The following is a 24,878-nucleotide window of genomic DNA, read 5'->3' as shown; positions in this document are numbered from 1 at the left end:
TGTTTAAATAACAGGGGCTGAAGAACTTATGTGTACATACCACCACCTTGGTACTAAGAACTGTTTCACGTCACTGTGCAACTCACAGTGAAGTAGAGAGCTGGCACTGTGAAACCTGTCACAGTGAAGCCATAGGCACCACTAAACTAAGATATGCCAAAAGAAATTTTGGAAAAAATGGCTACTTAGAAAGAACAAGCAATACTATTTCATTCCAAAGTAGTTTCGAACAACTGTGTTCAATGAGAAGCTATTTTAGAAATTTTTGTTTAGGATATTGCATTAGTAAACACAAAATGATGTAAGCACACATACCCAGTGTTTGTAGCATTATGGTTTCAAGTAAAACCAGTTCTTGAGTCTGCTGAAGATAAGCCTGCCAGATAAAAATGGTATTAGATGTTTAGAATAAATACAACCCTAAGAGAGTTCTGGACTGTTAGACCTCATAGACTACAGAACAATAGTTGCTTACAAATATGAGGCAAAGAGAGTTGGTGTGATGGCATAAACCTTTAATCCTAGCACTCAAGAGGCAGAGGCAGGCAGATCTCTGAGTTTGAGGCCAGCCTGGTCTATGGAGCGAGTTCCAGGACAGCTGGGACTATTTAGAGAGACCTTATCTCAAATATATATACTATAAAGATAAAAAACTGTGGCTGCTTATAAAACAAATATGAGGCAAAGCAACTGAGAACACTGCTGCTCCTGGGACATGTCTACATGGAACCACTTTTAAATACAGATGTAAACAAAGTCAAAGGAACAAATAAAACAGTAATAGGAAACAGGGTGACTTAGTTGAATAAGGACCCACAGTCTACATAGTACAAGTTCAGAGGCACTGCTGCTTCTAGACAGCAAGTACAGGAGCACCAAGCCATGAAAAAGCACTTAAATCAAACTCCCCTTTTAAGAGAAAATATACCAACCCATGTCTGTGAGTTACTTTTAGAATTAACTTCCCTAGAAAAGGCAAATCTTAAGAAGCCCCTAGAACAATACCATCCATTCACCATAGAGACCCAAATATCACAGTATGTTTCCCCTAAAATTCAGGAACCTTTCACAAGGTTCTCAGAAGAAAGCACATAGAAAATTTCCTGCCACTCCAGTCTCAGAACCCTAACAACTGACCCAGGTGAGAAGGAAGCAACGCATCACGTATAAGCTGGGTATGTTGCTTATATTCTTGGCAGGTGGAGGCAGGAAGACTGAGTTTGAAGATAGCTTAGACTACATATAGAGCTAGACCCTGTTCTATCTGCTCTAAATGCATGTACACACATGCTCATTTTTTTCCTAAGAACTCAGACCAGAGAGTGAAATCACCTTTAATGTTCCTGATTTTTAAAAGACCAGCATGTACATACTAGAATAAGTGAGTTTATTCTATTAACAGAAACTGTGAGAACTATTATTTATTATTTAATGTACACATTGATATTTTGTTCATTAAAAAACCAGCATCAGTGCTGAATGTATCAATCTTCTATCAGAGCTTAAACTTAGTACTTTAAACTTGACGTAAATCAAGTGGAACTAACATAATCTGGTAGTCACTAAGTGGGTAAAAATTCCCAATTAAGTGACTTACCTATATTACTAGAAAAATAACTGCAAAAGCCCTCACTTATAGCTCTTATTTCAGAATGTCACAGAACTTGAGAAGAGTAACTACCGGTCTAGAGTAAACTGGAGTTTCTCTCTCTTCCTCTGCTAAGAGTTTCAGTGAAGAGTTACTCAACCTCTGGTCGTAACCAAATCTACCAACAAGTCAGGTCATAAGGCCTATCCTTTCCACGACAGGGGCACTCTGAGGATAAGTCAATGAATTTGAAACTATTTCAGAATAACTGTCAATCAAAGTAGAATGATTCAAAATCTTACACAATTTGGGATGACACACAAACTCAAACTATACATGGGGCAGGCATTCCTGTCAGACAGCTTTTGGTTTCAAATTTATAAAGAAAGTGAAACAGCCTGTTTTTACATACATCACATTTTGTATCCAGCAGTGGCTCTAAGGGATGCAGACAAGCGTGTGCTACTTTGATAACATGTTCAAGCTTTCGAGCCTGTTCTTCCACTTTTGCAGCCAAAAACAATGCAGTAGGTGATATTATCTGTAGGAGAGATTTTTAAAAATTGGTCATTTAAAAGCAAACATATTTTGGAAAAAGTCTCTATATCCTGGAATGGAGAAGGTAAAAAAAGGAATATATTATTACAGCATGAAGACTGATGTAAAAAGCTTTCCTGTTTTTTTTTTTTTTTGTGCCGAAGATGGAAACAGAGATTTGCACATGTTTAAATACATGCTTTGCCACTGAACTGTGTATCCCCAGCACTGATCTAATTCATTCTCATTTTTCTCTCCCCTCCCCTAGAATAGTTTAGCAGTGGGGAACACTATGTATCAACTTTAGCAACACATTAAAGAGTTCTTATAACTCAATACCACAGAGCCAGCCAACATTCAAAGTATTTATTTTGCAAATATAACAGCAAGAGGGAAAGAAAAAAAATGTTTGATTTTGGTTAAATAAGAAAACTTTAGTATTAGTGTGTATATAGTGGAGAAAAAGGAAAAAAATAATACAAAGTGATGCCACAGCTTTAAAAAAAAAGTGTTAAGACACCAGCCAAGCAGACCACACTGTCTCTGCTTTCAGCTCAGCCTTTACTTCTGAGTCCTTACTACTCCAACAGCAACTCTACATGTCTAGGAGTCATGTTAGTTACGGAGAAGTAAAAGACTGCACAACACAAAGAGAACTCTGAAAATGAACAAGCTACCTAGAATCTTCATTACTTCACTACAATAATATAAGCAGCTAAACAAACAAATAAACAAAAAACCCAGGAGAAACAATAAAAACTAGGAGACTAGAACTTTTTCTAAGAGGATGTCTGGAAAATAGTACTCCCCTCTAAATATAGAAAGGTAAGTTCTTGGGGTATTAAGTACAAACAACACTCACTACACATACACTGTCTATGAAGAGAGACTGGATTTCAACTGGAGTCAATAATAAACCAAGTAATTATTGGCTCAGAAACGAAACAAACTATAAATTCAAATGTTTAAGAATCTGCACAAAGGAGGTGGAAATGACTCAGTGGTTTAGGGAACTTGTAGAATACTCAGGTTCAACTCCCAGCACCCACATGATAGCCTACAACCATTTGTCACTACAGTTCCGATGCCACCTTCTTTTTTTTTTTTTTGGTTTTTTTGAGACAGGGTTTCTCTGTGTAGCCCTGGCCGTCCTGGAACTCACTCTGTAGACCAGGCTGGCCTCAAACTCAGAAATCCACCTGCCTCTGCCTCCCAAGTGCTGGGATTAAAGGCGTGCGCCACCACTGCCCGGTCCAATGCCACCTTCTAACCCGAGGGTACCAGGTATGCATATACCAGGTATACATGTAGGCCAAACATTCATAAAATAAAATTTAGAAAAACAAAACTTAAAAGAAAGTTTAATGCTAAGACACAGGCACTTATTGTTCAAAAGGCAAACGGCTGTTCTGTTATTGGAGGGTCATTCATGACACAGAAATGACATCATAGGGGAGGTGGGGAAAGAGGCACACAACTTTATCATCAATAGATTTATGCCTTTAGGAGAAAGACAAGATAACCAAGAGAAGAAATGAAAATCCTTTCCTGAAAATGGCTGAGACTTATGAAATTCACATTGAACTATAGACCTGAAGGAGACTTTTTCAGTTTAACTTCATTTGCATGAGAGTAAGTAGACTAGAAATGATTCTGAGAAAACTCTTTCTGTAGTAGAACTTTGGAGTCAGAGTCTCACTATGTAGTCTCATCTAGCCTCTAATTCACTCCCACCTTCTGAGTGAGGGGACTACCACACTGAACACAGTTTGTATGTTCAGCATCTCTCAAAGGTTCATGCACTAAAGGCCTAGGGTAGCACAACAGATTTTCAGGTCGCTGGAGAAGTCTCCAAGGGGACTGTGGCCTTTTCCTTCTGGTCGATAAGATGAGCAGTTTGCTGTGCTTTGGATGTATTTCCTTTGTCAGAATCCCAAAGCAATGGCAGCAGAATATAAACCCTAAACCTTTTTACAGTAACAGGAAGCTGAATTAATATTCATTAACAGCCAGAAAAAATGTTAAGATGGTACTGCTAAAAGAATTTCAAATGATCAAGAATGCCTCAAGTAAATCAAGTCTGCAATCATGTTAAAGAGCAGATTCATTTGAATTCTCATAATCTATCACTGAGTAGCTGATAGTTTAGTGTTTGCTAGTGTATGACCTGGCTAAGGATACCCAAAGGCACCAATATCAAACTCCAAGCACTCCAGGTGCCATTCTGGAAATCTAAGAGCCATCAACTATGGGAGAAATTCAAGAAGTCCTCAATAAAATAAAACTAAGAGCTTCCCCACAGCCTCTCATTTATGATCTTGCTCACAATCTAGGAGGAACAACTAGTTAATCCAGCCTTCAGCTGCTAACACTATCAAGAGGAAAACAAAAGAGACTCAAATAAAAAAAAAAAAGGCAGACTTAAATTTACTTCCTAACTACAGAAGTTCTCCTATTTGCCCCAAAGGCATTTATTAAAGTCTCTACCAAAGTTCTCAGCTAACTCAGACAATTACTAACAATCCCTCCCCATCCTCTTCACACTAGCAAGCAAGTCTCAACATTAAAAATAAAAACATACAACATTCAAGCTACACAACTTTTCTCCTTAGAAGGTAAGACAGTTTCAATCGGATTCCTAAGTTTAGCATTACTTTTAAAACAAGAAGCATACAAGAAGTTAGGCAGGAATCATGTACAGATTCCTGGTTTGGTTACCCACACTCTTTCTCATGGAAGTCTTTCTGGTCCCCATAAATCGCTTAAATCTTGTCTTCTGCAGTATAGTACTAAACTCAACACTCTTCATAGTCAGTTCCAGGGAAACTCACTAATCCCATCCCACACCTCTAACAGCCTACAAACATCTTAGTCCATTAGGGCTGCAAATAAACACGAAGAGTTTTTTAGATGGACCCCTGGTAACTAACAGCCATTTGAGCTTTAAGTTCAAGGCTAATTTTGATTGTACCAGACATTCTATATGGAAGACTCTCTTTTCTGATCAGCTTAGAAGAGTCCTCGAGAATTTGGGCAAAGCATTACTAGCAGCTCTGTTATGTTCAAAGCTCAGTTTGAAAGCTGCTAGCATTTTCTGGCACATGTAAACATGGTATAAAGACAAACAACTAACACAATTATTAGAAAAGTACAGACAGTTTGTGTTCTGTGACAGAACAGAAGCAGATTCAGTTCACTGGGGAGAGGCACATGCAGTACTTCAGTGCTCTAATATCTGGTTCAAAAGGCCTTAAATTACTTCAGCTAAAGGAAAGTTGATCAGGGTTTCACTATGTAGCTTTGGCTGTCCTGGAACTCATGATGTAGACCAGGCTGGTCTTGAATTTAGCGATGTGCCTGCTTCTACCTCCTGAGGCCTGGGATTAGAGGTGGACAATGCACCTTCACACCCAGCTCCTTTCACTTTTTTGAATGTTACATTCTCAAACTAAGACAAAGTGAGAGGGTGTCATGGCAAAGAGGGGAGAGAGTGACCATAAAAGTTGATAAAGGCACACAGGCCTTGGTAAAGGCCTTGGAACAGGGTTGAAGTAGAACTTCACTATTTGAAAAGGCAAGGGAATACCATACACAAAGTACTGGAATAAACCAAAATGCTCATTTGTTACCGAAGCAAAGATTTTTAAGCCTGAACCAAATTGAACCAATACTCTAGGATGTTAGAAAGCTGCTCATACGTGCAGGGGCTGGACTTAGGCCCTCTACACATTCTGTAGCACATGTGCAGCTTCATGTAGGTCCCCTAACAATTGGAGGGGGGCTGTCTCTGACTCTGTTGCCTGCCACTGGATCCCCTTCCCACAGCTGGACTGCATACCTGGTCGGGCCTCATCTCGATCTGATGTCCCAAAGAGAAAGGGGAGTAATGGGGGGAGGTTTTTGTGAGGGTAGGACTGGGAGGATAGGAAGTGGGTGATCTTTGATGGGGGTGTAAGGTGAATAAACTAACCGACCCCCCAAAACAATCAAACAAGCAAGCCCAGCTCATGACCTTATTTCTGCTGCATGGAGGCACTGGCAGCAGAGGGTGAGAGAACGTGAGTGACTCAGTCTAGCATCTTGCTGGTTTTCTCATTCCAATAATTATGCACACAGTACTGTCACACACAAAAATTCACACTGATTCTTAAAATCTTCAGCCGGGAACAACTTTGATGTTTACTTTACATATACACTGAGTATTATAATGATATATTGAATGTGTTATACAATCTGCCATCTGAATAAACTGTCTAGGGGGATTATTTTAACAATGTAAATATCAGTTTCTAAGAAAAATGAAATATATCAACTTATGCCTTGAAGGTTAAGTGGCATTTCATAGTTGTCTCCTTACAACAAACACAGCTCCTACCAGTCCATAGTTAATGAGGAAAACCACAGAGGACCAGAGAGAAGGCGCATCACTGTAAGAACACTGGCTGATCTTCCAGGGGGGCCAGCTCAATTCCCAGAACCCACACAGTAGTTCTTAACAGTCTGTCATTCTAGTTCCAGGGGACCTGATGCTCTCTTATGGCCTCCAGACAATTGTCGTGTATATACATATATGCAGACAAAACCACTCATACACAACTATATGCATAAAAGCTTTAATGCACAGGCTTTCAAGTATTCTACACAAGCCTTACTAAGGACACATTTCTAGTGGTATACGGTGATATAATAGCAAGAACTCTACAAATTTAACTGATAGCTGAACCTAAAATTCATATGGAAATAAAAGACCAAGAGAAACAATAAATAAAGGGGGTGGGAGGGGAACCTCACACTATGAATTCCAAACCTACTGTAAGGTTGTATTAGTACTTATAGCACATATACATGCTGAGATTTCGGCTAGGTTTCACTAGAGTACAACGTTCTCAGAAGTGGAGAGACTTTATCACCCTAGTGTAGAACACCTGAAAGTTTATGAGATAGTAAAGCCAGGCATAATATACTGTTATTGGGACAACTGTGAATATTCACATATATACAAAAACGAAAACACCTATTTTTACACCATAAACAATCATGAACTGAAAATGTGTCAAAGGCCTAAATCAAGAGCTCAATTTGTAACATTCTTATATAATATAGTAGACATAGAAGCCAGATATGGTAGTCCATGTCTATAGTCCCAGCACTTGGGAGACAGAGGCAAGAGGACCAAGGGTTCATGATTACCCTTGATTACATAGTGAATTCAAAAGTGAGTCTGGGCATAGGAAACCCCACAGCAAATAAATATTTTGTTTTAATTAGCAAAATAACATTCTTAAAAAAAAAAAAAAAAAAAAAAAAAAACCCAAACAACTATTAATGATCCTAGATTAGGCAAGGGTTTTTCCAGTTTGGCACCAGTGTGGTATCATCACAAGCACAGAACAAACCAAAAATAATAAACAAGATATTTATGTTACAAATATTGTCAAGAAAGAGAAAATCATAACACAGACTGTTAACTATACACACACACACACACACACACACACACACACACAAAATGTACAGCTACTGGAACACTCAAACAGTATTTATGGGAAGGTAAATAATGTTGACTAGTTAAAACAGCTTGCTTGACAGTTCCTTGAATGTGTGCTTCAAAAAGTCATCTAAAGCACCTAAGTCTAGAAAGAACACACAATCCAGAGCTTCAACTAAAACTGCAGGTGAGTCAGTACTGCTCCTAAGGCTGACAGCAGAGCCACCAGATGTTCAAGTGGTGCAGCCACATGACAGGAAAGACTCACCAGTGAGAAGGAATGACGCCAACAGTGCTGCACCACAGTTCTTTGAAACAGTTCTTTGAACAGTTATGCTATGTTCAAGATCTTATCAATAATTCCACTAGTAAAAATATGCAAATTTATGGAGACAGAAGTTAACTTTAGGACTTGTTAAAGATAACAGATCTCTTCAACAGCTAGAGTTAACAGAAAATATATAAATACTAATGTTACTTTGGAGAAAGGCTCAAAAAAACTTAGGCTCTCTGAATTCTTGACTTAAATTCAGTCATTTAATGCTGGCCCCAAATGATCACAAGTTCTTCTCCTGCCCCTCTCCCACCCCCCGAGTTGTTGTTTTAAAGCACGAACTGTCAGTTTTCACCATCTTCAGATTTAAGCAGAAAGCAATAATCATTCCCATTTAAAAAAACTTCTAAAGGAGTTCTTAGCTTTAAATTTAGTGTGTGTATAGCAAGTTACTAGTTGGGCCCCAATAGTTTTTTTTTTGACTGACACACCAGTATCTATAGCCTAAAGCAGAAATGTTAACTAGAAAAACTCAGCCACAAATTTCAAGAAACTTGGAAATCTCTTAAAAGTAAAATCAATTCAGGTGTTCTTTATTGAAATAATCTAAAACCAGTATAAGATGTGTTAAATGTAATATGTGTATATTTCTGTCATATTAGAGCTCTAAAATGTGACATTTTATAGCAATGCCATATCTCAATTCAGGTATTACTATCTCAACAAGATAAAACACAGGCCGATTAAAACAAAATTGTGCTTAAAAGGAATTATGTCACCCTCCTGGAGTTCTGAAATTAAGATTCATTACAAATCAGCTTCCTAGTGCAATCACCCCATTTCACCACTTCTGCTCAGTGCCCATCATGACCTCCAGCTTCCATCCAGGAAGATGCAGCAAACACTCACCAATAGCAAACAGCTCAAACTACTTGCTCCTAGCCATTTCACATCAAACTCTAAGATAGGCTCTAAGATAGGTAAAGGTCTTCTCTCCCACTAGGATACATGTCCCTTAAGGGACAGCACTGTTTATGTCTTCCTATTTATGAAGAAAGTGGCAGATTCCATCATTGCTTGTTACACTGGTATGAACTCAATCTGTAAAGCACTGACTGGTCCTGATGTCACGTAAATGAATAATGCTGTTACTATGCACAAGTGACCAGCTTTACATCTTCACTGTTACCATACACTCTGTACAATGACTTCATATTTAAAACGTTAACGATGAACAAGTAAAATGCCATAGCCTTCAGAGAAAACTCCAGATTTTTCCCTAAACATGGCCATACTATATTGGTTTTACAATTAAAACCTTAAGTGTAAAATCAGATTAATGCCCCATATGTGAGCTGTTAGTTCCCCAAGTCATCTCCATCCTCTAAAACATGGTACACATGTAGAAGATGATGATCTAACTGGATTTTCACTTACAAACTATTTTAATCACTTACAAACCATTAACAATCTAACTCTCGTTCTAAAGCTGCCTTAAAAGTCAGTATAAACAGGGAAACAGGTTCCTTCTCTTGTGGTCTTATGCTCTTCTTCATAGGCCATTAGGACCCTTGTTAGAAGTCAGAGTCTTTCTTTTAGGCTACGAAGCCTGCAGATCTGTATGCCTATTATTTCTATACACTATAAACTATAGAGATTTTATACAAAACAGAGTAAGAATCAGTTTTCAGCTGGGGTGCTGTTCAACAGAACAGTTGTCTAGAATTCATGAGGTCCTGGGTTCAATCTCTAGCATACCTCAACCCCCCAACAAGAATAACTTAATTCTAGGACAAATATCCTAAGCCACCATGAAAACATGGTATAAAACATGGGGCTGAAGAGATGGCTTAATGGCTAACAGCACTGACTGCTCTTCCAGAGGACCCAGGTTCAATTCCTAGCACCCATCTGGATGCTCACAACTGTCTGTAACTTCAATATCTGACACCATCACACAGGCATACGTCCAGGCAAAACACCAATGTACATAAAATAAAAAAGAAAACCCTACAAATCTCTGTAATTCAGGCACTGCATAGCATTAGTTAACAATCCTGTGGTTAGGCAGAGAAGAGGACCCTATTTTAAAGACACAAAGCTTTGAAGGAACTATCTTAAGAACTGTTTTTAGAATCATTTTGAAGAAATCAATTAAGCTGTGATATAATTTGTAATATTTAGTAATAAACAATTCTCCAGATGGATCAGCCCTGTTTGACAGAACAAACTTCAAGTGACTCAATTTGTTAAAGTTAAAATTAGCCAGGCATAGAAGCACATGCCTACAGTCCTACTAGTCGGCAAGTAGGCTGAGGGTGAGGCGGACTACACACCGGAGCCACTGTCAAAGGATTCTTGCACAGCAAATGTTCCACATTCCTAAAAGATTCTATCATGTAAATAAATGTAAAGGATAGCCTATTGTAGTGCTGAGTAGAATTATCATAGTATTGAGGATATTATCAAAGGAAATGAACTAAAATCCTTTCTTGACTTAAACTTGAAAATTCTACCAAGCCCCACAGAATAACAATAAACTTAGCAAAACCAGAGAGAGGTACTATACTTATAACCAAAGCTCACAACAAGGAATGCTGGGGAAAATCCCAAATACAAATGCAGAACAGGTTTGCTCTGTGAACACAATGCCAGGCATTTGTGTAGCAAGAAACCAAAGGAGAGCCAGGGTTTTCAAGGGTCTAATTACCAGAACACCTTAACCGAGCTGACAGGTGTTCACTGTCGAAATCGAGGCAAGGTCCTGCTGACGAATAGAGCCTCACAGCAAGCTCAGGATTGTGGCTTTGAGAATGACCCCCACCCCTCCTGGAAATCCACACCCAGGAGAGCTCTGGGAGCAAGGCACAATTGTCTGGGAAGGCCAAGAAAGGGAGAAGACAATGAAGGAAGAGCCAACAGAAAGAAGAGCTTTGTGAAATCACTCTGTAGCACATTCTCACTTAAGTGAGGGAAGCAGAGCCTCACAACAATAAGTAATCAGTGCGCTTAGTTCATAGAAAGCCGCTATAAACTGGGAAAGCTCTGTCAACACAAATCACACTGAAAAGAACTACTTAAAGAATCAGTAAACAAGACATCTACTTGGTAAAGAATTAATTCGGAATCTTACCTTACATTGTACAACATTTAACAAGCTTAGGAAATACAACTATAAATTTCTGGATTAAAAACAAGAAATGTTTTAGAACACTGAATTTAGCAATGGTAATTTCTGTGCACCAAAAATTAAAAATTTCTCTGTGTAGCTCTGGCTGTCTTGGAACTAGCTCTGTAGACCATAGTGTCAAACTCAGACTTTTCCCTCAAACTCAGAAACACCTGCCTCTGTCTCTTGAGTGCTAGGACTAAAAGGTTATGAGCCACTAGGTCCATGGTGTCTTTTAATCCCAACATTTGGGGGTAAGAGGATCTCTTAAATCTGAGGCTCGACTGGTCTAGACAGTGAGTTCTCAGACAGTCAGGGCCATATATTGAGACACTGCTCAAAACAGCAAAACCCACAGAAAGCAGCAAAGCACAGACCCAATAGAAACCAACATCCAGAGCAATCATAAAACCCAACAATTTAATTAAAAGCCCGACGGATCAGAAGAAACAGTTCTCCAAATAATATGCGTAAGTGTCCAACAAGCATATGGAAAGATGATCAGATCAAGCAAATGTCACTCAAAACAGCTGGATGGCAACACCACGGCTGGATGGCAGAAGCAGTGTAGGCAAGAACATGGCAAGAACCCTGTAACTTTATCATGAAGATGCAAACAGCACAGCTGCTGAACAAAGTGATGTGGGAGGCCTCTCAAAAATTCAAAGCAGAGGCTGAGGCAGAAGCACTGGGAAAGGCTTGCCTGGGTTGCACAATGAGTGTCAGGCAAGTATGGGCTATGCAGTTACACCTTGCTTAAAAACAAAACAGAATACAGAACAAAAAAGAAACAAGCTGGAAAGATGGATCAATTCCTAGCACCCACATGGTAGCTCAACTCTCTAGCTCCAGTTCCAGGGTGTCTGATACACCCACACTGACATGCATACAGGCAAAACACCAAAAACAACAAAATTCCAAACCACCAGCCTCCCCTCCGCATATTAAAACAGTTTAGATGATTCAGCAATTCTACTTTTGGCACTATTCAGAAGGATTTAAAGCAGTCTTGAACGATGGCTTGTGACGCTCATAGGTGAAAGGCAGCAACAAACAACTCAAGTATCCACTGATAGATGGTAAACACTTAACAGCATTATTCAGGCTTAAAAGGGAAGTTTTGACATATGCTAAGACATGAACTGAATAAGCATTATGCTAAGTGGAAAAAAAGCTGGACAAAAAAGGATGAACTGCTGTATGCTTCCATTTTGTCAGAGTAAGCAGCAGACATGGGCAGTAAGGTAGGAGGAAGGGGGAAGCTTGTTTTAAACAAACAACACAACACATACCCCCCCAACCAAGAAGAAAACAGAATGATGGTTGCCACAGGCCCAGGAAACTGAGGGAATGAAGCAAGGTTCTGGAGATGAATCAGCTGCAATGTATTCACATGAATATGCACAAAATACCTATTATTTTATTGCAAAATTCAAATTGCACCCTGTTTCCTGTCATGGTGTGAATACAAAATGTTCCTTTGGTGCTTTGGGAAGTTATAGAACCATTAGCAAGTGGAAGGAGGTCGCACTGGCACAACTGTGAAGGCTATGTAGAGACAGATCATAGTTCAAAACGATGTAAAGTCTTCCACCAGCTCTGGTTGCTGTAAACTGGCATGCACTACTTCTGTGGATGAAATCTTTCCTTCCTTTAGTTGTTTCTGTCAGGTACTGTGGTCACAATGTGAAAATAACTAACACACTTCCAAACTAATACCTAAAGAATGGTAAGAGCACAAAAGAACGTAAGCTAGATGGGAAGAGAACACACCATAAGGTAACTACCAGTATCAAGATGTGTTACCGTACAATCACTGGGTCATGAACACCTTACTAGCCGCTTAGAGAAAAACACGTTAATAAAAATGATTCTGGACAACTCATTCACTAAATGAGTCTGCTTCTTCAAGAGAAAACTACCTGAGCAATGAGACACATACACATGCTGCTCTGACTCCTGTGAAGTCTGACAGCATATGGTGACAGCTAAAAAACACAGAAGGAAAAGCAAAATAGAAGCCATCGGCCTTGAACTTCACAAGCATAGGTAACCATAGGTGAGGCTTGTCAAAGTGGAAGATGCTCTTCCACAAACTAATTACATTAGTCAGGATACAGCCCTAAGGAGCCAGCTGCTGATATAGGTGGAGGTAGCTAATGAATCACCCTTCCCATACAATTGCCTTTCACACAGTGCTTTTAGTGGGAAATTTCAGGAATACAAAGAGGCCCCAGAAGCACAGAGGTGGAAGTCATGCCTGACTTAGACTTGTTTTTGTCACTGTAGCTGTGTGACTTCAAAAAAGGAATTTAACCTGCATGATTCCTATCTTCCTTATTAGCATGAGAAGAGAGAGGGGGGGAGGGGAGGGGGAGGGAGAAAGGGGGGGAGGGAGGAAGGAGGGGGAGGGAGGAAGGAGATACCCACCTCAAATGAGCATTTAGGAGCACACAACAAGAAATCTAAGAATTTAAAGAAGTCACTCTTTAGACTGGGTGTGTGTGACACACTTTTAGTCCCAGCAGAAGCAGGTGGATCTCTGGGGCCAATCTGCTCTACAGAGGAATTACAAGACAACAAGAGACCCTGGCACAGACCATGACACACCACCACCACCACCTTCCCCCCCATTCTTCTCCCCCATGAAATCATCAAATAAACTTAAGCAGGAGATAATGAAAGCAAAATTAAACTAATAAAAAAATTTACAAATTAACAAATTTACAATAAAAAAATTAAAAGAATACTTTACTAACAACATTTGAGAAATGTAGAGCAAGCTCAAACTAAGTAACACATTAGTAGTTCACACAAAGGCAGTGTCTATTGTTAACACTAAATTTAAAGTTAAAATTTTAGAAATACTAAAACTGTCCCCAGAGCCCTTAATTTAGAAACAGGACTCATGTACGTAAGTTTTATTAAGGTCCTTGGAGAAAAGGGCGTGTGATAATTTATTATAAGTAATGAACTGAATCTGCAATTACCTTAGTGGAGATAACAGAGCTTTAACGGGCATCCACTCTGTCCTTCTTCACTCAATGTTTTAGGTTAATCCAGAATTCCTCAATTTCAGGACTGGTGAAATCTCCCCACCTCCAGCAGGGGAGGAACAGCTGCAGTTCTTTGTGCTTGCCAACTGTTGAAAAGCATTCCTAGCTTCTATGCACTCAAGACCAGTAATATCCCCCAAACCACTCAACCCCAGCAACAACAAAATTAACACTGAGAAAGATTCAGTCATTGTATACTATGCCTTCTGATGCCATCTTACAAATTAATACCTCCTTGCTTGGGAGGTAGCCCCGTTGTATGTCTAGTGTGTATGAGGCCCTGGGTTGAATCCCACACCTTATACCACACCTTATCTAGAAATTAAATCCAAATCTGTGTTCCCATGTTAATGTTGTGTGCTACATATAAGAACTATGGGGAAAAGAGAAACTTCTGTAATGTAAGACACACAGGTGTATGCTTCTACATGCCAAAAATATTCCAGAAAGGAGGCCCCAAGTGGTCGGTAGCTGGTACAGGGAAGATTTATCTTACCTCCTTCTACTGTTTCATTTACCACTCGCCTATAATACTGTTCAGTAATGAAATACTTTCAATCAGCAGTTCTCAACCTGTGGGTCACAACCCCTTTGGGGGTCCAATGACTCTTTTACAGGGGTCACCTAGACCCCTCAGAAGTGGCTTTGTTTACATTACAATCCATAAAGTAGCAATAAAAATACGCTTTATTGTTGGGGGAGGGGCAACAACACCAGGAACTGTATTAAAGGATCACAGGCATTAGGAAGGTTGAAAACACCTGTTTTAAGTGCATCTATGTGTAAAGCGTATTTATGAAGAAAATGAAGATGACACATTCACTAGACCTGTGAGCCAAGGCAAGGCTGAGAACCTCCTCTGTGAGAACCTCTTTAAACACCAGTGACATAACAGTGAGTAAAGCCCCAAATAAAACACCCCGCCCTTACAGCCCAACAGAGCAATGGATAGAAGAAAACGTAGCACTTTCTGAATAAAGAACAGTTTTCTTTCAAACCAACGAGGGGGTAAGGAATATAGGAAGACTCGTCTTCACGCCTCCAGTGACACTAATTAAAAACAAAGCCACTATTGTAAGCAAGAAAGTAAAAATAAAATTATAGCATAACAGGAGACTGAGGGTTGGGGACTATCGAGGGCTACACAGTTCAAGACTAGCATGAGTATAGGGCCCCAAAATACAAAAGATGTTTAGCACAAGCAGATTTGTTTTGTGTAGCTGGGGAGCAAATAAACATGTATAAATGGTATATATGAACAAAATATGAAGCTGAGGTAGTCTCATAAGTCAAAACATTCATCCCTGAAGATTACTGGTTCTAAGTACTTACCCCACTTAACTCAGTAATGTTCTCTTGGTACTTATACAGGAAGAACTATAATGCACTAAAGTTTGCATATTACAGGCAGGTCTGACTGCAGGAGCTCTAGAAAGGCATTGTTAGTTCTAAAACACACTATGGTACTGGAGAAATGGCTAAGTGGTTAAGAACATTGGGTGTTCTTCCCAAGGACCAGGTTCAATTCCCAGCATCTATGGCAGCTCCCAACTGTCAAGTTCAGTTCTAAGAAATCTGACACCCTTACAGAGAATGCACATAAAAAAATAAATGGCCAGGCATGGAGGCACACACCTTTAATCCCAGAATTTGGGATGCAGAGGCAGACAGATCTCTGTGAGCTCAAAGCCAGTCTGGCCTAAATAGTGGGTTTCAGATAGGCATGGCTACACAGAGAAACCCTGTTCCAAAAAACTAAAAATAGAAAGAAAAGAAAAAAAGCACTTTTTTCTTTTCTTTCTTTTTTGGAGTTTATAATTCTTCCTCCCCCTTTCTCCCTCCATTACCTCCCATCTACCGCACTGCCCCTCAAACTCATGGCCTCGTTTTCTTTAGTTTTTGCTGTGTGGGAGTGTTTATTCCTAAATATGAGTACAACCTCCTCAGTCCTTATGATGTTAGCTGTATGTGTGTGTTTTCATGGCTGACCGTTTCATATTGGATAATCAGTTGCTGTGCTCTTCCCTGGGAAGACGATTCCCCCACTCCCAGAATCCCTTAGTCGCCTGTAGTTGTCTGTCTAGGGTGGAAGCCTCAAGCTTTCCCCATTCCACGTTACCATGTCTGCTGCTGTCTTCTTTATCCTTGTTTGGAAAACCAAAATAAATAAATGAGTAGATAGATAGATAGATAGATAGTCGGGCAGGCGGACAGAGAGACAGAAGCATACCAATTTGAAAGGTGTTACAGATATTTGACCATGACAAAGATATCTGAAAAGGCCTGCTCCTTATAGCTCAATGCTAAGGGAGCTCTTGGAGTTGTTCTGGAATAAATGCATCTTGAACTGAACTAGTCAACTGTGGTACCACTTCAGTAGCCCAGCATTTGGGAGGCTGGGTCAAGAGCAGAAACCCTGTAATAAATACAACTAAAGGAATGAACTGTTTCTCAGAGAAGCTGGGTCACTCTCTTAAGACAGACAGAAAGGGCTGTGACCTCAGGTTATTATACTTCAGACACTGTTGGGCTAGGGCTGTTACAATTTACTAAACTGATAGCCCCCTCCTCGTTTTTTTCAAGACAAGGCTTCTCTGCGTAGCTCTGCCTGTCCTGGAACTTGCTCTGTAGACCAGGCTGTCCTCGAACTCAGATTCATCTGCATCTGCCTTCCAAGTGCTGGGATTAAAGGTGTGTGCTGCCACTACCTGGCCTAAACTGATTAAAAAAACAAAAAAAGTTTTGGGGCTGAAGAGATGGCTTGGTGGTTATGATCACTGGCTGTTCTTCTAGAGGACCCAGGTTCAGTCCCCAGCACCCACATGGTGGTTCACAACCATCTGTAACTCCAACTCCAGAGGATCCAATGCCTTCTTCTGACCTCTGCAGGTAACAGGTGCATACATAGTGTATAGACATATATATGCAACCAAAACACCTATACACATAAAATAAATAAATCCTAAAAACATGCTTTTATATTGATTTTTTTTTTTTGCGTGTTTGAGAGAGATAGGAAGAGGGGAGGTGGGGGGGGAGGGAGCGAGACTGATTGAGATTTTTCACTATGTGGGTCCCACAGATCAAATTCAGGTTATCAGGCTTGGCAGCAAGCACTTTTACCTGCTAAGCCATCTCACCAGCCCACTAGATTTCTCTTAATCTTGATCCAAGAAGGATTTTTTTTATTTACCAGTCATATAAATAGTTTTACTCTTAAGCTATATACAGCCACTTATTCCTTAGAATGACTGGACTCTCCAAGAAAACTGACAACTGAAAGACAGTTACTTGGTGACAGACACAGGCTAAGATTGAGTCTACTCTTAAATAATTTACAGAAATGCTTCTTTACTTTTGAATCTGTCAATCTGAGACACTAAAACAAAGTATTGAATACTGAAGGATACCTTAGCATCATGGATGCATGTCAGTTTAAGACCTTACAGTTTGTTCTAGCATCTAAGCTTCTTATTCTGAGGATTTAAAAAAAAAAAAAAAATGACACTTGATTATAACCTTCTGAGAAAACAATTTCTCAAGAATGCAGGAAAATATGAACTTAAACATGACTGATATTCAATTTGAGATCATCACTGAAGGATCAGGTGTGTGGGAAGAACTACTGAGGCTATGCTACTGATACAAGTAAATGATACGAATATTTAAAACCATCTTTAAGCTGCAAAAACAGAGGCAAGAAAGACGTCCGAGGTAAAAGGGATGCTGCTGCTTGCCCAGACGATATTTCAATTATCCTGCCAGGAAAGACCAAGTACTCAAGCGCCCTCCATATGTAAAAGGTAATAAAACCATCTGACTGTGAGCAGAAGTGGTGAGAGCAAGAGCGCAGGTGTCCTGGACTAACCAGGCAAATTTGAAGAGACAGATTTCTACCATTGAGAAGGATGTTTGCTTAAAGCACACAAACCAGGCCACAAAAACAAATAAAGGAAGGGCTCAAAAAGCAAGGCCTGTGGCGAGATCTTATACTGAAAATAGAAAAGCAAACCCATTCACAAAAATAGAACATCTACAGCTCTGTAAAGAATTTCCACAACGATTTGACTTGTAGTTTCTACCAGCATTATCCAGGGCTACTTTGAAAAAGTAAAGTTTACTTAGTGCTCACTAATTCACTGCTACTTTTAGAGAACTGAAATAAAAACTGTATTCTCCTAGCATAAGCATTATTAACAATGGGTTCTTTTCTTCTCTACAGCACCACTATTGACCTAAGAGTGATACAAAATAATCCGGAAAGAGCAAGACTCAAAACAGATTAAAAGAGAACAGAACAGGGACTGCAAAAGCCTACAGCTATTTAAAAAAAAAAAAAAAAAAAAAAAAATCACCGTCGCAGACAAAAGCAATTTACCAATTTGATAAACTAGGTTAGATTTAAGATCAACCCAACTTAAAGCAGGAATTAATCTAAACTATAAAATTTCTGCCACTTCAAAAGCAAAAATATAAGAAACTTTTCTAAAACTGTTCCCTTAGCAACTGAGAGCCTAAACTCCACAAACTATTTACAAAGACCGTTGTCTTTATGTGGTCTGTTCCTACATGTGCCTTTCAGAATAACACTAACAAGATGCTAACAAAAGGCAAATTATGAAGAGGTGGGAAATTAAGGGGGCTAACCATTTATAAGTTTACTCACAAGAATGGGGACTAAAGAATGCATTACATGCTATTCTGAAAGAACAGACATCTACCTCTAACTTTGATAGCTTTAAACCGGTTAGAAGTCACATAAGGTGCCACAGGCTAGCACTCAGGAGGGCTGAGGCAGGCAAGTATTTGAGGCCATCTTGCATTGCTCGGTGATGTAGTCTCAAAGTAAACACACTAATTTATTTATTAAAATAACTACCTAGCTGTCAAGATGTACATGTGATATTCAAGACCAGTACAAGACCATCAATCTAACAGGCTTACCGAAATCAAAACTAACAGGACATTTGATTGGTGAGCTTGGTGTACTGACACTGGTGTAGCCAGAAAGCGTACGGAGACAAGTAATGCAAGGCTCAGGCCTCGCTTGATAACTTCTTCACACTGTAATTAACTCCACGGTAGGATTCCTCTAAACAGCCAGCCTTTTCAAAGTACTACCCAAAGACTGTACTTATAACATTTGAAACAATGAATCCTATACAATTAAATATATCCTCCCCAAGGACTAGACTTGTCCAAACTATTCTGCTGTGATTACTGAAATTATTCTAATCTAAATCACCCCACCTGCAAAGTTTAAATGAGTAAATCACTGTCACGTTTTGAGTTAAGAAACGTTTGTTTCTCTACCAGGCACATTCCTTAATCCCAAGCACTGGGGACACAGGGGTAAGTAGGTATCTCTTTTGAGTTCAAGGCCAGCCTGGTCTACATTTTTAGGTCCACGACAGCCAAACCTACACAGTGACACTGTCTCAAAACAAAACACAACACCTCCCCCCCAAAAAACAAATCCAACAACAAAAGGGTAACGCCGTGCTTTACAGTTTAATTAATAAAATTCTCTCTCACACACACACACCCCTGCGTTTGAGGCAAAACGTTTATTACATAACTCACACTATTAAATTGAGTAAACGCAGAATACCCAATTTAATAGTAAAAACAACTAACTTTTTTCTGCATCTTCTATTCACTTTAACTAAAACAATAAAACAGTACTTACATTTCTGTTGAATTTGGTGAAAGAATGGTGCATATAAAACCTGTGCATATAAACAATCGCAGTGTTTATTGTAAGCTGAGAGCTGAGATGCAACGTTTAGAAAATAACCTGAGCAAAATATTTCCAAAAACTAAACCAACTTGAATGGAACCCCCCCCCCCTTTCCATTTACTCAAAATCTAATCCTCAACCTGAATGTTTCTAATAAGTCTGCGGGGAGAAATCAGTTTGGATGCCAAATTATTCTAATACGCCACGTAGAGAGAGCCCAGGAATTATCTGCAAAGGCTACAGCTTAATACAGTAGAAATAAAGTAGTCGAAAGGCGCGCGCCACACACCCAAAGAACATGAAACATCTCCGTGCGTTCCCACGGCGCAACAGAGCCGCCCTGGAGCCGGCAAAGAAGCCTTGGAAAACACTTTCAGTGAAACATCTGGGACCTTTCTACGTCTCAAGGCCTTTTCTGACTTCCGGAGAAGTGGAAAGGGCCGCCCCTTGGCTTCGCTCATCCCGGATTCCTCTCTCGCCAGGGAAGCACTGCTATTCCCTACCGCATCACGCGCTTCCAGACACAGGTTACACAACGCGGGCTCTTGGCCCGCTTTCCCCGGCAAATCTCCTCTTCCTTGGGCTCACCGCGGCAGCTCCGGCCCTAGCTTTCTGTGTGTCTTTCCCGAGATCAAAAGACGGCAGAGGGAGCGGCGCCATGTTCCCGGGACACTAGGCCCGGTCACCCGGCGAGCGCGACCGGGGCGTGTGGGACGCAGGGCCGCAACTAGGAAAAGGATACACATTGAGACGTTGCCCCATGTCCTGGATGAGGTTGGCCGCCTGCTGGCGATGCGACAGCTCTTCATCCGCTTCCACTCCGCAGCGGCGGCTAGGCGTGTTCTCCAGCTGTTCTCGAGTAAAGAACCAGCGAGAAGAAGCTCCACGGCCCGACGCCATGACACTTCCTCCTCCGCCCGCACCCTTAGCCCGCCCCCTCCCCGCCTGCCTCCGGGACTCCGCGCCAATGCATCGAGGCCCCGCCCCAATGCGCTCTCCGTAGGTGAGCCACGCCTTTTCCGGGCCTGCTGCTACCCATGCGCACGCGCAGGGACCCGCCCCGCCGGCTCGCACTGGTCCTCTGCCCGGCGGGACCACAATGCTCCGCGCCTCTTGTCATTGGGAGGTGCCGTAAAGTAGGGGGTCACTCCAAAAGAAAAGGTCGACGCGGTGCATGCTGGGCCTGGGAAGGGGCTAAGGAGAAGGGGCGGGGCGAACGGGGAAGCGGTTGCCCAATAGGGATTGGGCGTTATCTTTCAACTAAACGTTTTATTTTGTGATCTGTGAATTTGCAGGTGCGTTAAAGTCAGAAAAGGCTTTTCTAGTCTCGGTTTCTTCCCGTAGCCTCCGTTTTCTCACATGTTTGTGGGTGTATTTTCTTAGCTGTGTTGACTCCTGTGTCCACAAATGGCTACCATCCGGAGGTCGGCTCTGGGAGGAGTTAGCTAGGAAAGACTGGAAGGAGATAACGCTAAATTCTAACAATAATCGGCACTTAGGTGCCTTCTTAGTTTTTAAAAAAATCTCAAGTAGATGTTGGGGACATGCGCCTTTAAAACGTTACTTTAAGCCTAAAGCCATTCAAGGGGCATGGGTCATTTATTTTAAAACAATGTGCCATGTGCCCCAGACTGGCTTTGAATTAATCCTTGTAGCCAAGGATGATCTTGAATTTACAATCCTCTTACCTCCCCTTCGGAAGTGCTGGGATTACAGGCCGGCGGCATCACTCTGCAGATATCTTTCTTATTACGTTACTTGTCAAACATTATGAAGTTAATAATTGGAGGTCATGACTCTCTAGGTCTTCCATCCAGATGGGGTGTATAGTTTTAAACTTCTCTGCGGTTTCTGCGGGTTGGGATTTGGGGACGGATGGGGAGAAGGAGAACGTTGTAACCCAGGTTGTCCAGAAACAGAGTGTAGGGATTATAGGCTGGTGTGCGACATCTGACTGAAGTGCTGGAGTCTGCAGCCCAGAGCCTTAGGCATACTAGGCCAACAGTCTACCAACCAAGTGCAAGAGAAGCCAACTAAGAAAAAAATTTTTTTTTAGGATTTTATAAAGTAAGATCTCTTATAACTGATGATTTAATTCCATCTTTTTGTAAGAAAGCACCACTCACTTGGTTACATGTTATCTGCCTCTGAGTTAATGCCTAGTGTATATGACCAAATTACACTTTAGTTTTTAAGTATTTTCTGAAGAGTGCAGTAAGGTAGCGGAAACTGGCTTCTAAAAAGCCAGTGAGGCCTGTTGAGATGGCTGACCAGCTAAAGGCACTTGCTGCCAAGCCAGACAATTTGAATTCAGTCACCACTGCCCATATGGTAGAGGGAAAGAACCAAATGCTACAAATTGGCCTCTAACCTTCACATGTGCTCACACATCCATGTACACACTGGTGCACAATAACAAATGTAAAGAAAACAACCCCATCTTTAAAAAAAATTCCTAAAAACAAAAACAAATATAAATAAAAGAGCTAGTGTGTTCGTGATTTAAACTTGAGGCTTTCATTTGTCAGGATTTTGGGGTTCCTGCCCTCAGCCTACTGCCTGTCCTATTGTACTATTCTAGTGTTTTGATTATTGTAGGAGGTTATTGTAGACAGCCATGTAAATAATACCCTGTTATAGATATAACAAGATCTCTCTCTCATCTTGTTGTTACCTAGATGCTCCTAGATTGATTTAAAGTAACATTCTGTAAGTGCCTTTCTACAACACCCAGTCCTAATGATAAGAAAGAAAGGTAGAAATGGAAGAGCTTTTTCAACTTTATAATATCTACAGGAGAAAGAAGCCAGCATGGCGCTTGATGTTAAAGTGTCTTCCGTATAAGATTCAGGACAAGGCAAGGCTATGCCCTCTCTGTTGACTTCTTTCAACATTGTATGAAGTGTCTTATGTAATACAATAAAAAAGAAACATACTGTAAGCAGATTTGTCCTTTTTGTCTTCTTCAGTTGTGCATGTTGCTTCAGGGTGCATGTTGCTGCGGTCATGTCAGAGCACATATGTATGTAAACTGGGGATTGAACTAAGATCATCAATCTTGGTGGCAGTCACTTTTATCTACTGAGCATTGAACTTTCATTCTTTCTTTAAATTTTTAACATTTTTTTACTGTATGTTTGGGTGCCTGCCTGTATGAATACGCACCACATGTAGGCATGGTGCCCACATGGTGTCAGATTTCCTGGAGCCTGAGTCATGAGCTGCTACATAATGGGTGCTAGGTTCTAAACCTTGGTCCTCCAAAAGAGCTGAAAATGCTTGTAACTTGAGCCATCTTTCCAGCTCCAGCCTGCATTCCTTTTTGATACATAAAACTATAAATGACCTTGGCTTTCCTTAGCACTTCTCCAATTGGCTTCACGTGATCTTGCCACTGTACCCTAAGACACTCTCCCTTCCCACGACCATCCCCAGTGGTCTTTCTTGCCGTGACCTCTCCTGCCACCAGGCTTAAATATATACTATTCTGCTACAAACAAAATTTGACAGCTTCCTGTGAGATTCAATATGAATGTTTCACTACAGTCTACTGACCAGGCCACATCTCTGGCTTTATCTCCTTCCATGCTTGCTTGCCCATACTCTCCAGCTACAATCTTTCCCTGGCCTCAGCAGCTTTGTACTATTGCCATGCAGGAAGTCTCTTCATGGCCAGCCAATCACATTTGGTCTCACAGTCCTCTTTAAAGAGGCTTTCTTTAGCTCCACAACTGAATGTTTTACTTCCCATCTGTCTCCTAGTTGCCATCACATCTTTAATGTCTTGAAGGTATCTAGTAATAAAGAGACATTCTCTCTGTCCTTCTATTCCTCCTCTTATTCTATATTCTCCTTTCTCCTCCTTAATGCTTCTTAAATTGCAGAAAAGAAATCTCATCCTTTTTCTTTACAGCTATACCCCAGTGCCTAGAGCATTCCTGCCTCTCTGGCATATGGAAAAACGTTCTTGTCAAGATGAATATGAACATTTACTATGTTGCTGGAAGTTTTGGGGTACTCCACTGGGGTGCTCCATGTTACCTGGGAAATTGCAATCCCTTCACAGGCTTCTTAGTATCATTAATAAAAATGTAAAAGACTCAAGAAAGTTCAAGGACAACTTTGTTAGAGTTTAAAAAGAAAAGAAAAATCCCAGGCCCATTTGATCTCACAGGCCCAGCAAGCTATAAACCTTGGCATCTACCTGGAGGAGGAAGATAGAGAGGAGAAAGAAAAGGCCATGCTATTAGCTAACAGGATGAGAAATTCTTTGTGTGTGTGTGTGTGTGTGTGTGTGTGTGTGTGTGTGTGTGTAAAAGCATGTCTAGGATTTGGGAAGTATTAGAAGCAAAAAGAAAAGGGAAAAGTGTATGCTTTGTTGAGCGAGAACTTGGAACCGTAGATAGGGTTAATGAGGCTGTGTGACTGTGGTCCTTCAGCAACTGTACAGAGGGCAGAGAGTCTGGGAAAGAAAAGCACATTTTATCATTAAAGGTATAATTATTTCTTCTATTTTCTTAGTACATAAAATGAGCCCACCACTCAGAAGGGGCTCTGATTCCAGCCCAGTTGGAATCGTAGGACTTTATCTTGGACAGAAATTCTATCCCATCTTTGTTAATGAACCTTTAACACTACTGTAACACCTGTATATATCTATGACATTGAATAGTCAGGTCTCTTGTGATAATGAAACAGTCATATACTATAGTTGGTTTTGACTGTCACTTGGGTAGATTCAAAAGAGCCTGGTAGATTAGTACAGCACCCATTTGAGTGTGTCTGTGATGGCTTTTCCAGACAGAAATTACCTGAGGAAAGACCCCTCCGGAATGCAAATGGAACTACCCCATAAAGTGGGGAAGAGAAAAATCCCTACCACAGTACATTCTGCTTTCTGGTCACCATGGCATGAACTACTGTACTCCACCATACCATACCTGTGATGCTGGACTGAAATCTGTGGTATTGAACCAGAAGAAACCTTGTGTCTCAACTTGTTTCTATGGCATTGATTACAGTGGTG

At 40.6% G+C, this 24,878-nt stretch overlaps 1 protein-coding gene across 7 annotated transcripts in view; it reads right to left on the bottom strand.

Annotated features, from left to right (window-relative positions):
• Ccnt2 (cyclin T2) overlaps positions 1 to 20,836 on the bottom strand; it is a 32,647-nt gene extending 11,811 nt beyond the window's left edge. For 2 of the 7 annotated variants that reach the window (XR_004607717.2, XM_034512793.2), the window contains exons 1-4: positions 20,595 to 20,777; positions 19,802 to 19,883; positions 2,001 to 2,129; positions 316 to 376 (exon numbers count right to left, since the gene is read on the bottom strand). Coding sequence is in view for 3 of the 7 variants with exons in the window: in XM_034512793.2 (XP_034368684.1) it covers positions 316 to 376; positions 2,001 to 2,129; positions 19,802 to 19,883; positions 20,595 to 20,752 (430 nt within the window). In the remaining 4 variants the exon portion in view is untranslated. Of the gene's footprint in view, positions 1 to 315; positions 377 to 2,000; positions 2,130 to 19,801; positions 19,884 to 20,141; positions 20,272 to 20,594 lie in introns of those variants that run through there. The other 5 variants (XM_034512796.2, XM_076941078.1, XM_034512792.2 and 2 more) reach the window with 4 other exon arrangements.
• Positions 20,837 to 24,878: the final 4,042 nt, after the last annotated feature.

The sequence above is a fragment of the Arvicanthis niloticus genome, chromosome 10 (genome assembly GCF_011762505.2).
Source record: "Arvicanthis niloticus isolate mArvNil1 chromosome 10, mArvNil1.pat.X, whole genome shotgun sequence".
In the NCBI taxonomy this organism is placed as follows: Eukaryota; Metazoa; Chordata; class Mammalia; order Rodentia; family Muridae; genus Arvicanthis; species Arvicanthis niloticus.
This window is presented reverse-complemented; position numbering and strand designations above follow the sequence as displayed.